This window comes from Oratosquilla oratoria, chromosome 19 (assembly GCF_046742065.1).
Source record: "Oratosquilla oratoria isolate Oo_2021 chromosome 19, ASM4674206v1, whole genome shotgun sequence".
Lineage (NCBI taxonomy): Eukaryota > Metazoa > Arthropoda > Malacostraca > Stomatopoda > Squillidae > Oratosquilla > Oratosquilla oratoria.
Window position 1 is genome coordinate 34,931,457 of NC_134795.1, and position 16,140 is coordinate 34,947,596.

At 40.3% G+C, this 16,140-nt stretch overlaps 1 protein-coding gene across 1 annotated transcript in view; it reads left to right on the top strand.

The window, feature by feature from the left end:
• Nucleotides 1-16,140, top strand: part of LOC143035836 (ribosomal protein S6 kinase beta-1-like) — an 81,191-nt gene that overhangs the window by 45,983 nt on the left and 19,068 nt on the right. The window contains exons 3-4 of the mRNA XM_076202876.1: nt 9,488-9,614; nt 10,356-10,487. Of these exons, the coding sequence (XP_076058991.1) occupies nt 9,488-9,614; nt 10,356-10,487 (259 nt within the window). The remainder of the gene's footprint in view (nt 1-9,487; nt 9,615-10,355; nt 10,488-16,140) is intronic.

Here is a 16,140-nt window from a genome sequence, read left to right on the forward strand (position 1 = left end):
TCCCTTTCCTCATCCCTTCCTCTTTCCGTTCCCCACCCCCACCCACCATTCCCATTGTAACCCTGCCACCTCTACCACCACCACCACCACCACCACCACCACCACCTCTATCACCATCCCCATCAGCATCTCTTTGACCACTTGGTTGCAGAAGAATCACCTGCACACCAGGTGATGACAGAAGTCGGACAAGAAGCATCTTTGGTCTGCTGGGTAGCACGTTTGCAGGGGTGATTGAGGTGTGGTGGGGGCACGGGGGGATAGAAAGTGGGAGCTTGTACATCGACGCTGTGGGATGCAAGATAAGACCCACTGATAAGCTAAAGATAAGGGGGTTAGGACAAAATGACTGAGGTGGTATTTGTGTCTGATGGAGAGGAAAATGGGTAAAAGGGGGGGGAGGGGGAAAGTGGGGGTCAAGTTTGCGTTGGGGGGGTTTGCTTGTTCATGGTTCTGTCTTTGCCTTGGGCGCTGGAGGACAGGTAGGCTGGAGGTAGGGTGTGGGTGGAGGACGTGGCTGGGGGCTGTCGGCAGTCGAGGCCAAGCCGTCATGTTGTTTACCTCGCATTGGTCGCGACAGATAAGTGTCGATAATCTGGGGGAGCTGAGGGATCCAGATTCCTCCCCCCACCACCATCATGTCTGGGCACAATGGTGCATCAGATAAACCTAGTACTGCCCAACTATCCCTCCTCCACGCAATCTGCAATGAATAGACAAATAAACAAGTAAATGTAGAAATTAATGGAGACATAAAGTATAAGAATAAATTGTATTGTAATTGTATTAGCCAACAGGAGGACGAATGACAGGAGGACAAATTGTCATACAGCAATTGACAAGATATCTTGAGTATAAAGACCAAGTGCCAGCCTATGGGGGTTGCACCACCTGATGGAGGCTAAAATGCTGATAAGTCATCAATTTGTTATATCAGTTACTCAAAAAATGGTGAATATCTTTCTAAACCCATTCTTATCATGTAAAGACATATTTCCTCCTTCCCCACCTCACATTCACTTGTATAAATATGTATGTATCATTCTATCTTTCATGAAATACATTTACTGGGTTATGGACATAGTAAAAGATTTATGTGCCAGTAATGATAATAAAATATCAATACAAAGTTAGAACTTAAGTAAATCTACTGAAGTTATTAATAGTTCCTGCTGGTGTTTTGATGTAGGAATGGCTTCAAGAAGTTGTCAGTTAAATGTTCTTAACTTTTATTTGTTGGAGTTAAGGTGAGTAAACTGTGGGGTCTGTTCATTTGTAAATACTGGGCACTGGTCAAAAGCATTGTCTTCTCAAATCCCTTACTATTTATTTATTATTGTTTGGCTATCCCTTGTACGGGGGGAGGGGAAGCCTTATAGTTTTTCTCTTTTTCTTTTCTATCATTGTATCTAAAGTTTACAAGAGACTGATAACGTAAGAACATAAGAATAAAGACTGAAAGATACCATAAGGCCTACACCAGGCAGTTCCATGTCCATTAACACACACACGCACATGTCGGACAGACGGCGACGATTGGAACTCCGGAAAAAAAAAACACACGCAATTTTCGTGGATTTCAACGATGAGTACCTGTGTTGTATAAATAGGGAAGGGGAAAGCTCGTGTTGTAGTGGGAAGGTAAAGAAAAAGAAGAAGGGAAGGGATTATTGGAAGAAAATGAGGAAGGGGACGAACGGGCTCCAGACGTCAGAAGCAATGTAAACAAGAGATGTACAGACGACACAGGTAAAGTCGAAGAAATCAGTAAATGCGTTAAAATTAGAAATATAGATAAGAGCAGCACAATAGAAAGTGGAGATAATTATTTCTATGTATTTAATGAGGGAGGAGATGACAGCCTCCCCCGATTAGCAAGTCTAGAGGAAAAACTAACAAAAATGAATGAATCATGGGAGGTTAGATTTAGCCAACTTGCACCGAGTACACAGAGTTGATAAATTGGAAGAACTAAAGGAGGAGAACCAAAACCTAAATAAATAAAATAATTAAAAAGACAGTTAAAAGAAGTAAAGGATGAGAATGAGGAATTAAAGAGGAATAATAAAAAGAATAAAGAGTCCATAGCAACAGAGGTAAGTGGTTGGAAAAAGGTTCAGGAGAATAGCAAAATTGAATTTAGAGATATAGTGAAACAACAGATGAAGGAACACACTAAGGACACAATTATTAAAGTGATGAGAGAGGAGAATATAGTAAGAGACTTAGCAGATAAAAAGAAATGTATAATTAGAAATGGAAGAGAAACATAATCCAAATAGGACTACAAGAGTAAGAGATGAGAAAGAAAGAGTGAACAAGGTACTAGAAATATTTCAAGAAGGTGAACAGGAAATAGGGAAAGAAATTGAAATATAAAGACTGGGGAAATACAGTATAGACAAGACCAGACCAATTAAGGTTAAATTCAGGTCACAAATGACAGCAGAGAATGTCTTATCAGAAACAGGAAAATTAACAGAAAGTGATCAGTACAAACAGGTATGGAGAGAGATGAATAAAGAGGAAAGAGAGGAAGAGAAAACAAAAAGAATCGAAGCTAAGGAAAAGAACGAGAACAGAACAAAGTCAAAGAGAAATTCTATTGAAGGTAGTGGATATGAAAGTGAGGAAATGGTTCATAGGAGAGAAAAACAGAAAGGAAACAGAAAACAGGATGGAGGTAACAGAAAATTAAGTGTCCTTCTCAAATATAGATGGATTAATAACAGGCTTGAATGAACTGAATGATTACCTGATGGAAAAGGAACTTGACATGATGGGAATTGTGGAGACAAAATTGAAAGGTCCATTACCACCCAACAGTGGTGTATATAATTATTGGATTAGAAACAAGTAAAACAAGGTGGTGGAGTTATGTTCCTGTCTAAGAAGGATAGGATATAAATGTGAGGAAGTTACATATGGAAAGAATAGAGTGGAGATGATTATGATGGAAATAGAGGACAGGGACAAGAAGAGCAGGAAGTTTGTAGTAAATTATGTGCCTCCTAAAACGGCTTTGTGGGAAAAGAGAGAACACAAGAATATGTTAGAAGACACAAGTATTTTCCAAGACAAAAACAAGGAAAAGGATATGTAAAATGTTGGTACAACAAAAGATGTAGAGAGTTAAAAGATAAAAGGGATAAAGTTTGGATGAAATGGAGGGAAAACAAAAAAAAAACTGAAAAATGGAAAATATATACTGATTATAGAAATGAATATGTACAAGTGCGAATATATACTGGTTATAGAAATGAATATGTACAAGTGCGCATAAAAGAAAAGAGAAAATATGAAAAGGATGTCATAGAAAAATGTAGATTTGTAAACAACAAACTGAAAAACAAACAAGAATTAGTGAAACTATGACAAGGAGGAGTTGAATACCCAGAGGAAATAGAAATGGCTGAAATTATGAACAAGCATTTTAAATCAGTGTTTATGAGAGAGAACATACAACTTAGAGATTTCGAGTGGGAGGGGAAAGTCCCCCCTATGAAAGAGAAGCAACAAAGAATGAAATAATCACTTGAGTAATCTTGATGTCAGAAACTTGCATGGTCCAGATGAAATGGCAAACTGGATTTTGAGAGAATGCAGGAATGAACTAACAGACAAAATACATAGTCTAATAAGAAGAAGGAAAAGTTCCAGAAGATTGGAAAAGAGCAAGTATAGTACCAATATATAATGTGGGAAACAAAGAAGATCCTACAAACTATAGACCGGTCTCTCTTACAAGTATGGTAGCAAAAATTGTGAAAGAATGATCAAAATTAGATGGGTAAAGCATTTGGAAAAAAAACAATGTACTAAGTCCGAGGCAGTTTGGATTTAGACAAGGAAGATCATGTGTCACAAACTTGATGTGTTTCTATTCAAGATTAATAGATATGATACAGGAAAGAGATGGATGGGCTGATTGTGCCTTTCTAGACCTGAAGAAAGCTTTTGATAAGGTGCCACATAAGAAATTGCTAAAGAAATTAGAAACTGCAGGAGGAATACAGGGCAAACTGCTGGAGTGGATGAAAGACTTCTTGCATGAAAGGAAAATGAGGGAGGTGATAATAGAAAAACATTCCAATTGGGATTAGGTGATTAGTGGAGTTCCACAAGGAACAGTACTGGCCCCAATAATGTTTGCTATATATATTAATGGTATGGATGAAGGAATTGAAAGTTATATGAGCTTCTTCACAGACGATGCAAAAATTTTGAAAAAAGTGACCACCGAAGATGTGAGTCACTACAGAGTGATCTCAATAAAGTATGGGAATGGAGTAGGAAGTGGGAGATGGAATTCAACATTAAGAAGTGTAGTATAATGGAATTTGGAAGCAAAAAAAGAATAGTGGGATCATATACATTGGGAGAGGAAGAAATTAAAAAAGTGGAAAAAGAGAAGGACCTATGAGTCATTATTATGAATAATATGTCCCCTGAGAAACATATAAACAAAATTTTTGGAGAAACTTGTAACTTAATAAGATCAATCAAATGTGGCATTTGCATACCTGGATGAAGAAATGGTGAAGAAAATTGTAGTCACTTTGATAAGACCAAAATTGGAGTATGCAGTGACGATGTGGTCACCAAGTACAAATAAATGTATAACAAAACTTGAAAGAATACAAAGAGCAATTATAAAATTTGCACCAACGCTCTCAGAACTATCATATGAGGAGAGGCTGGCAAAACTTGAGCTACAGACATTGGAGCAAAGAAGAGAGAGAGGAGACTTGATAACTATTTATAGAATCATGAAAGGCATGGAAATTATTGATAGAGAGGATCTAATAAAATGGGATAGTAGAGATACAAGAGGACATGGAAAGAAAATCAAGAAAGACAATTATAGAAGAGACGTGAAAAAGAACATCTTTCCCCACAGGATAATAGACATTTGGAACAAGTTAGATGAGAATGTGGTGTGTGCAAAAAACAATACACGAATTTAAAAACAGTCTAGATAAAACGAGATATGGAGATGGGACACCACGAGCATAGCTCCCCTTCCTGTAAAATACAACTAGGTAAATACACACAGACACACAATCTGAAGGAATCTGATGACACTCGCCATTCAAATTGTGAAAATAACTGGTATGCTTCAGTAGGTTAAGGTTCTTGTAAGCTGAATAAAATACATTGTTAGCTAGAGCAGAGTCATAATGACGGCCTTGACTGCTTGATGGCACCTTTTGTCATTCTAGCAACTGCCAGGCTATTTATTTAATCTCCAAAGCACCTCCTCAGTAGTGATTAACCTGTTCCCTACCAATTAACACTTTTCTTTGTTCTGGTTGACACAAGGCTGTTTTAGTCATTACTGTGACACCCCATTTGGTAATGAAAGGATTCTATGAGTGAAGAGAAAGCATAGAAGTGGTTGTTTGCACTTATTTGATTTTATTTAGAATATCTAGATATCTACAGTAGAAAATATATTGATATGTACTGTACCATGGAAACTTTAGGAGCTACTCTGCTTATCATCCTGCCTTGAATATGAGGCCAAGGTTGGAGCCAAAGCTGAAAGCAAAGTTGTAACTAACACCAAGGCTGAAACTTGAGGTTACAGACTCAAAACTCACTGGGGGGGTCACTATTCACTATTTTTTTTTCTTTCTTGCTTTTTTTTTCCTCTTTGGTGGCATTCCCTAAGATAAGAAAACTCAAGTATTAGACCATGAAATACATTGGATATATTATGCATGAAGGGTAGTATTGTTTCTGTCCCTGTAGTAATATTCTCTCATGAAAATAGTAGTTGTTTTGAGTTTCACTGACTAGAAACCTACTGGGATTGTTTCTATGTCACTGGGTTGTAGGAGGAGGTAGAGGAGGAGGGGAGCAGTAGCCAGTTGTCAGCTGTCCTTGTATAAAAAGGTGGAGGAAATACAGTTGCAGTTGGTAAAGAATTTTTGCCTGGTTTGGAGGCTGCATCAGCCTCTTGGGAATTGAAGATGTTATTGGTTTTGAATAAGAATGGCAGGGAGAGGATTCCCTCTGACGTCCATCTTAGAACTACCACTTATGGGTACCAGTCCCTGTGTTCCCAAAAATGAATGACATCTTCTGGTGTTAGAGTTAAACCTATAGTATATTTGAAGGTATTTGAACCAAGACAACCACTGATTTATTCCCACTTCCATTCCCTGAATTCACTTGCTTTCCCACTCCCATCCTCACCTCTCCAGTCTTTGTCATTTGAGTCATGCACATACAGTTAGAATACCAATACAAAGGCTCCCCCTCCCCCCATAAGTGAGGTGGTGAATCAAAGATTACACCCACTGTACATCATTTCCCCCACCTATCCAAAACCCATGTGTTGCCCCTCCCATTTTAGCACTTTGTAGACAAAGGTCATCCTTGTCCCCAGCTGTTTTATACTCCATATAATTGTCTTTTATCCTGAATTGTTTTGCTGCTATGTCTTTTTTAGGGCAAGAAAATAAGTTATTGATCATCAATCTATCTATATACCAAGAGTTTTCCCCCTTATAAGGGAGGTAGCCAAATCAGAGGCACATACCTATTCCCACCTATTTCCTTCCTCTCCACCATTCCTTCCACTCCTCCCATCTTGGCTCCACATGGATGACGGGTCATCCCTACATCTACCAACTGCCCTGGGTCAAACACAATGCAGCAAGACATAGTATATTCACTAGGGGTGTGCCGATTAATTTTTTTTGCCGATGCCAATGCCAGTTTCTATTTACCATTAATTACTGATGCCGATGCCGAATCCTATTCACTCTTAATTGTCGATGCCGATTCCACTTTATATAGTTATGGTATATCAGTTTTAATACAAAGTAATTGAACTATGATTTTTACTTGCTTTATAAGCTATGTAGATTTATACATGACAGGTTGGGCTACTTTTTAACTTTTATATATCTACTTTTTATTATGTACTTGTTTCCATAAAATATTCTTGTTCACAAATATTTTTAAACCAGCATCACTAAGCATAATTAGTGGTTTTATTCTATAAGCCAGTAGTTCATAATCACTAAAACAATACATAAATGCATAAAAAAAATAGTACTTTGAAGAACAACAACTTATTATTAGACAAAACGAACCTTAATATAAACCTTAAAAATGCTAATAAAATATGTGATATTTATAAAGATGCCAGATGTTTTTAATTTAGGAATTTTAAGCCTCTAAAGTCTACAAAATTTTTATTTTTGAATAACAACTATTAAGCCAAAATGCACAGAGATGTATTGTTATATATTTACTTGTCAAAATACATAAAAAAAAATTATTTGTTTGGCTGTAAATTGCTGCAGAGCAGTGAGAGTAAATCCATCCACAGATTTTTTGCACTTTAAGCGAGTAAAATCAACCAAGTCTACGGATGCCTGGATGATTTACAGTACCCCCATATTACTCTTGCTTAATTTCTGTTATAGAAACTTTGCTGTTTCAAAAAATATATATAGTTTAATTTTATATAAGATACAAAAGTAAAATTAAAAATTAATATAGTTTGCTCTACCTTTTACATCGACTTGTGCTGTTATTTTGAAAGCACTGGGATCTGCAAATTATTGCTGATGCCAATGCCAAATCCCATTCTCCCCCCCCCAAAAAAAAAAGAAAAAAAGAAAGAGCTGATGCCGATGCTGATTAATCAGCACACCCCTAATATTCACAGCAAGGCTGCTTCACTTAATCAGCGACCCCTCTTCTCTCCTCTCTGTCTCCTCATATAGAAAAAGAGAAGACATAGAGAAATCCTTTGGGTTGCATCAAAATATGATTCACATGATCACCCCTAGGCCTCCTTTCCATGCATAACAGTATTATCCATACACAGTCATTCTCCATTCCTCCCTATCTCCTGCCTTCTTCCTTCCTTCCTCACATATTCCCCTTTCTTCAACACCCCTTCACCCCATCCATCCATCTCATCCTCAGACATCCCCTCAAGTTTACTCCCTCCACCTCTGCCTTCCACATCTCTTTTAGTAATCTTTCATCACTCATTCTTTCCATGTATCTAAACCATACCAATGATCTTTCATCATCCCTGTCTGCCATCTTTTCCACTTCCACTCTCCTACTCACCTCCTTGTAACCCCTACCATACTTCTTAAACATTTCATCTCAAACACATTTAAACTTTTCCTCTCTGCCTTTCTTAAATTCCAAGTCTCTGCCCCATACAATACCGTCAGCACAATCACCCCTTCATACAATCTCCTCTCTGCATCCACTCCCAGTTGCCTGTTTCTCATAGCACATTTTATTCCTCCAAGGCATTTACCTCAATCTACAAATTAACTTTACCTCCACTCCTCCTATTCCTGCCACATGCAACCCCAAATATCTAAAGCTATCCACTTCCTCCAGCCTCTTGCTCCTTTTAGACTTACTTCCAACTCACTGCCATCCTCTACCCTTGTAATATCATCACCTTGCTTTTACCCACATTTACCTTCAACTTTCCCCTATCATATACCTTCCTGAACTCCTTCACTAACTCCCTTAATCCCTCCTCTGCCTCCATAAGCACATTGTTGTCAGCAAACAACAACCAGCTCACTTCCCACTTTTCTCCATTTTATTTAACAGTTTCCAGTCCCCTGCCCATTACCCTTGCCTTTACCCCCTGCACCACCCCACCCATGTATGAATTGAACAGCCATGGTGACATGACACAGCCCTGATGCAGTTCCACCATTACCTCAAACCACTTGCTCGCTCTCTCCATTTCCCATTCTAACACAGGCTCTACTACTCTCGTAAAAACTCTTGATTGCCCCTAACAGCCTTCCTCCAATCTCATATATCTGCAAAACCTCCCACAGTGCCTTCCTGTCTACCCAGTCATAAGCCTTTTGCAAATCCATAAAGGCAAAAAAACATGCGTTTACCTAAAGCTTTCTCACATATTTGCCTTACTACAAAAATCTGATCCATGCAACTTCTACCTTTCTCACTAAATACTCCCTCTGTTCTTCTTGCAATCAAAACCCTCCTATAAGCCTTCCCAACTAGTCAACAAACTGATCCCTCTGAAACTATTACACTCACAAATGTCCCCTTTTCCCTTGTAAAGTGGAACTATACAAGAACTCCAGTCCTCTAGCACTCTACCCCCCCTTAGATGCACATTAAACAATCTTACTAGCCAGTCCACAATTACTATGCCTCCCTTCTTTAGACACTCTGCATGACACCCATGTAATCCAGGAGCCTTACTTGTTCTCATAATTATGAGAACTACTTGCATCTCATCTTTTCTTATTTCTCCTTCATTTTCCTTTCCCATCACCATCATTTTCTTAGTGCGTCCATCACTGCATGACACCCATGTAATCCAGGAGCCTTACTTGTTCTCATAATTATGAGAACTACTTGCATCTCATCTTTTCTTATTTCTCCTTCATTTTCCTTTCCCATCACCATCATTTTCTTGGTGCGTCCACTAAGACCAATTTTGTCTTTGCAGATGTGATGGAATTGAGACACTTCAGCTTACAGACAGCACAGTGAATCCAGGTACAGAGAAGATCAGACCTCAAGACTTTGAGCTCCTTAAAGTGCTGGGGAAAGGTGGCTACGGTAAAGTGTTCCAGGTAACAAATGGACCCCTCAGTTTTTGTCATTTGTTTGGGCAAAGATTTGCTTCCTCGTTTGTGAATAGGTTTGTAAATCTTGTATTTCAACAAGTCACAGTTTTTAATTGTTTTCTAATTTTCTGGTGGTAATGTATATATTTCATCAATATAATTAATTCAACTGCTGGTATGATTCAAATGAGACCAGTGATGGGTATATGCTTGGGTTCGTCTTGCAAGACAGACAGCACAGCGATGTATACCATCAGGAAGTGCAGCCCTTAGGGGGCTGACTCTCAGTCTCTAGACTTGGCCTAGGGTCTATTGTCTTCAAATGTAGTTCTTTACACCTTTTTACACAAGGAGAGCTGACACCTGGTAACTGCTCCCATCCTACTACTTTCAGCCAGTGATGTGGATTTAGTACCCCACCAATACAACATAGACATGTCCAAGTTTCGTCTCAGAGAGATCTGTAGGAGAGCCCAAGGACCATTGCTAGCTGCTATGGGGGCTGTGGGTTTTCCACTTAATGAAACTGGAAGCATCAGTTATTATTACTCACTCTACTATTAATAATTACTTTGTATGATTGCAAAATTGTACATTGATAAAAGCATCCGAGCAAAGTCAGTTCCTAAGACTGAATTTGAGGGAGGTTTCTTATTAATTGAGATTTTAAGTATTTGAGTTGAAGGTTAACTGGTGCTCTAGCTTGTACAGCTTGACAAAATTTTATCAAGGTTTCTATTACTTCAGGTAAGGAAATTGAATGGTCAGAATGCCGGAAATATATTTGCCATGAAGGTTCTCAAGAAAGCAACAATTGTCAGAAATCAGAAGGACACAGCACACACAAAGGCAGAGAGGAACATATTAGAAGCTGTAAAAGTAAGTTGATTGGACTAATACTGATGCAAAGGGATTTTTTTTTTTAATACTCTTTCCACATATTTCGTTATTCCCACTATATTGATTTTTTTCATTAAGAAGTTGTAGTCATCATGTATATATAAATGAAGATGAATATATTTTGTTTCATATAGTTGAAAATGTGGAGGTGAGGCAGTGTAGAGGTAGAAAGAGCAGATGGATAGGGTAGATCAAGGAGTGTAGAGATGGTCTGGGCATATAGAAAGAATGAGAAAACAGAAATGGCTTAGATGAACCTGAAAGACCTATGATAAGATTGGATGAAATGGGTAGATGGAAGAGAACCATGTTGAGTGAGGAAGGGTATGTAAAAGATAGGTACTTATATATATATATATATATATATATATATATATATATATATATATATATATATATATATATATATATATATATATATATATATATATCAATATGTATTTACCTAGTGTGTGTGTGTGTGTGTGTATGTATGAATGTATACCAAGAGCTTTTCCCCCTTATAAGGGAATTGGCCAAATCAGAAGCACATAACTATTCTCACCCATTTCACTCCCCTCCACCACACCTTCCACTCCTCCCATCTTGGCTCCTCATGGATGATTGGTGATCCCTGCATCTGCCAACTTCCCTGGGTCAAATGCAATGCAGCAAGACACAGCACATCCACAGCAAGCTCGTTTAACTCAATCAGCAAACCCCTCTCAGGGAGAAATCCCTTTGGGCTGTGTCAAAATATCATTCACACACAAGCCACACCCATCCCTCCCTTCCTTGCATAATGGTATCCATACACAGACATTCTCCATTCATCCCTTTCTCCTGCCTTCTCCCTTCTATGCTCTACAGACCTTTTACTCAGTGCCCCCTATCCATCCATCTCATCCTTGGTCGTCCCCTCAAGTTCTCTCCCTCCACCTCTGCCTTCCACACCTCTTTTAGTAATCTTTCACCACTCATTCTCTCCATGTGTCTAAACCATCCCAACAATGTTTCATTGTCCCTATCTGCCATCTCCTTTTCCACTCCCACTCTCCCCCTCACCTCCTCATTTCTCACTCTATACAACCTTGTAACCCCTACCATACTCAGATGTTTCATCTCAAACACATTTAAACTCTCTTCTCTACCCCATACAATACCATCAGCACAATCACCCCTTCATACAATCTCTTTGTATCCATTTCCAAATGTCTATTTCTCATAACACTTTTTAATCCTCCAAAGCATTTACTTGGTTCTCTCAATCTACAATTTACCTCAATTTGACTCTTTCTTCCCACATGCGACCCTAGATACCTAAAGCTATCCATTTTCTCCAGCCTCTCTCCTTTTAGACTTACTTCCAACTCACTGCCATCCTCTATCCTTGTACATCTCACCACCTTGCTTTTACCCACAATTACCTTCAACTTCCCCCATCACATACCTTCCCGAACTCCACTAACTCCCTTAATCCCTCCTCTGACCCTGCCACAAGTGCAGTGTTGTTAGCAAACAACAACTGGCTCACCTACTTTTCTCCATTTTCTTTAACAGTCTCCAGTCCCCTGCCTTTACCTCCTGCACCACCTCTTCCATGTACACATTGAATAGCCATGATGACATGAGACAGCCCTGATGCAGTCCCACCTTTACCTCAAACCACTCATACCTAGTGCTTTTTTCCCCCTTACAATGGAGGTAGCAAAGTCTAAAGACACATAACCACTCCCACCCATTCCACTCCCATCCACCCTTTCCTCCCTCTCATCTTAGCTCCTCAAGGGTGATAGGTTACCCCTTATCCTACCCACTGCCCTGGATCAAAAGCAATGCAGCAAGACACAACACATCTACAGCAAGGCTGCTTCACTTAATTGGCAACTCCTCCTCATCCTCTGCAACTCCACCTCCTCATCCTCTGCATGAAAAAGAGAAGACAGGGAGAAATCCCTTTGGGGTGCATCAAATTATCATTAACACATCACCACTCCCTACCCCACTCCATTCCCTGCCCCCTCCCTTCCTAGCATCAAAGTATCATCAATACACAGCCATTCTCCACTCACCCCTATCCTGCCTGCTCCCTTCCTTACTCAACAGACATTCCTCTCATGCTCAATGCCCCTTTCACCCCATCCATCCATCTCATCCTCAGTCATTCCCTCAAATTCACTCCTTCCACCTCTGCCTTCCACACCCCTTTTAATCTTTCTTCATTCATTCCATGTGTCCAAACTATTCCAATACTCTTTCATCAGCTCTATCCGCCTTCTCCTTTTCCATCCCCACTCTCCTCCTTGTTTCTCACTCTATCCAACCTTGTAACCCCTACCATACTTCTCAGACATTTCATCTCAAACGCATTTAAACTTTTCCTTTCTGCCCCCATACAGTGCTGTTGGCACAATCACCCTTTCATATAATCTTTTTGCATCCACTCCAAGATGCTTATTTTACATACATATACCAAGGCTTTTTCCCCCTTACAAGGGAGGTAGCCAAAAAGGAAAAGGCATAAAATCATTCCCACCCATTCCATCCCTGAATACACTCCACACCCCTCCACCCTCCCTCTTATCTTAGCACCTCCTGGATGATGGGTCATCCCTGCACCTTGTCCACTGCCCTGGGTCAGAAGCAGTGTCGCAAGACACAGCACATCCACAGCAAGGCCGCTTCATTAAATCGGCGACCCCCCCCCCCCATGCATAAAGGAGAAGACGGGGAGAAATCCCTTCAGGCTGCGTCAAATTTTGCCCACACATACTACCTCACCCCCCATCCCCCTACCCATTCCACCTCATGCATCACAACATCATCTATATACAACCATTCTCCATTCACCCCTGTCTTCTGTCCTCTCTCATCCTTCCTCAACAGACATTTCCCTCTTCCCCAAAGCCCCCTTCACCCCATCCATCCACCTCATCCTAGGACGTCCCTTCATGTTCACTCCCTCCACATCTGCCTTCCATACCTCTTTTACTAGTCTTTCTTCACTCATTCTTTCCATGTGTCCAAACCATCCTAATACTCTTTCATCAACTCTATCTCCCAACCTCCTTTCCACCCCTGTTCTCCTCCTCACCTCCTCATTTCTCACTCTATCCAGCCTAGTAACCCCCATCATACTTCTCATACACCTCATCTCAAACACATTCAAACTCCTTCTCTCTTCCTCTCTTATGTTCCATGTTTCTGCCCCATACAGTGCTGTTGGCACAATCACTCCTTCATACAGTCTCCTCTTAGCATCCATTCCCAAATGTCTATTCCTCATTACACTCTTTAATCCACAAAGGCATTTACTCGCTTCTCTCAATCTACATTCTACCTCCACCTTCACTCCACCTTTTCCTGCCACATTTGCACCCAAGTATCTAAAATTATCCAGTTCCTCCACTTAATGCTCACTTCCAGACTACTGCCACTTTCATCCCTTGTACATCTCATCACCTTATTTTTCCCCACATTTTTCTTCAATTTTCTTCTATCACACACTCTCCCAAACTCTGTCACCAACTTCCTCAATCCCTCCTCCGATCCTGCCACAAGCGCAGTGTCGTCCACAAACAACAGCTGGCTCACCTCCACTTTTCTCCATTTTCTTTAACCATCTCCAATCCCTGACCCACTACCCTTGCATTTACCTCTCGCACTACCCCATACATGTATAAGTTGAACAGCCAGGGCGACATACGCATCCTTGATGAAGTCCCACCTTTACCTCGAACCACTCACTCTCTCCATTTCTAATCCTGACACAAGCTCTACTACTCTCATAAAAACTCTTGACAGCTCCTAGAAGCTTTCCTCCTATCCCGTATATCTGCAAAACCACCCACAGTGCCTTTCTGTCTACCCTATCATAAGCCTTTTCCAGATCCATAAAGGCCCAAAAAACATCCTTCCCCTTTCCTATAGCTTTCTCACATATCTGTCTTACCACAAAGATCTAATCTACACAACCTCTACCCGTCCTAAATCCACACTGTTCCTCACCTATTACTCCCTCTGTTCCTCTCCTAATCCTCTCAATCAAAATCCTCCCATAAGCCTTCCCAACTACACTTAACAAGCTAATCCCTCTGAAACTACTACATTCACACTTGTCCCCTTTTCCCTTGTAAAGTGGAACTATACAGGCACTCCTCCAGTCCTCCGGCACTCTACCCTCTCTCCAGCAAACATTTAATAACCTCACCAGCCAGTCCACCATGACTGTACTTCCTTTTTTTTTAGACATTCTGCATGGCGTCCATCCATACCAGGTGTCTTACCTACTTTCATCATCTTAACAACTGCCTTCACTTCATCCTTCCTTATTTCTCCTCCATTTTCCTCACTCATCACGGTCATTTTCTTAGCATTTCCCACTGCAGCTATCTTTCCCTCCCTATCCTCCTTCACATTTAGCAACTCCCTAAAATATTGTGCCCATCTTCCCCTTACTGCCTTCTCTTCCATTATCATCTCTCCATCTGCACCTTTTACCTTTTCTTCTCTACTTGATTCGCCTCCTCTTCCTCTCTTAATTTCTTTCCAAAACATCGTTTTATTACTTTCAAAATTTTCTGTCATTTCACATCTGCTCTCCTCTTTGTCTCCTCTATTGCTTTACTTCTCTTTTCTTTTCTTTGTACCTCTCATATGACTCCCTCGTCCTATTTTGTAACCAATCTGTGAAAGCTCGCTTCTTCTCTTCTACAGCCTTCTTTGTTTCCTCATCCCACCATTCACTACCCTTCCTTCTATTTCCTCCTGTCCTTCTTGTTCCACACACCATCTTTGCACACTTTATGACTCCCTCCTTGAACCATCCCCATTCCTCCGCCACATCTAGCTTTACTCTATCCTTCACTCCCTCCCACTCCTCCTTCAGCTTCTTCTTGTACTCCTTCTCCTTTTCCTATTCATTTAAAGAGTTCACTCTAAGCACCTCCCTACCTTTTGTCCCTTTCCTCTTTCTCCATCTATCCTCCACTCTCAACTTACCTTCCAAAAAATGATCTGATATTCCCCCACCCTCTCCCCTTAGCACATGTACATCCTTAACTCTTCCTATCATAATCCTATTTACCACTACATAATCCATTAATGCTCTATCTACCACCCTTCTCTCCACCACCCTCTCCCATGTGTACTTATGCTTGACTTTCTTCCGAAACACTGAATTTGCTATCATCAACTCTCTTTCTAGACACATTCTGCCATCAACTCTCCACTACTATTATTTCCTGGACTCCACATTTCCCAACAACTCCATCAATTGGATCATTTCCTACCCTAGCATTAAGGTCTCCCAGTACTATTACATTGATATTTCTCCCTAAATCCTCTATGCACTTATTTAAATCTATCCAAAAAAGCCTCCCTTTCTTCTACGCTCTTCTCACTGCCAGGCCCAAATGCACTTACAAAAACCCACATCTCCTTTCCCAGTTTCACCTTCATCCACATTAACCTTGAGGAAACCTCCTTCAACTCCACTACACATTTACCTATCTCTTCACTTACTAGAATAGCCACCCCTTCCCTCCCTCGCCCTCTCTTCACTCCTGATAACCTCCCACTTACACTCCCAAACTTACACTTGCCCTTCCTTTTCAGCTTAGTTTCACTCAAGCCAACACATCCATTTTTCTTA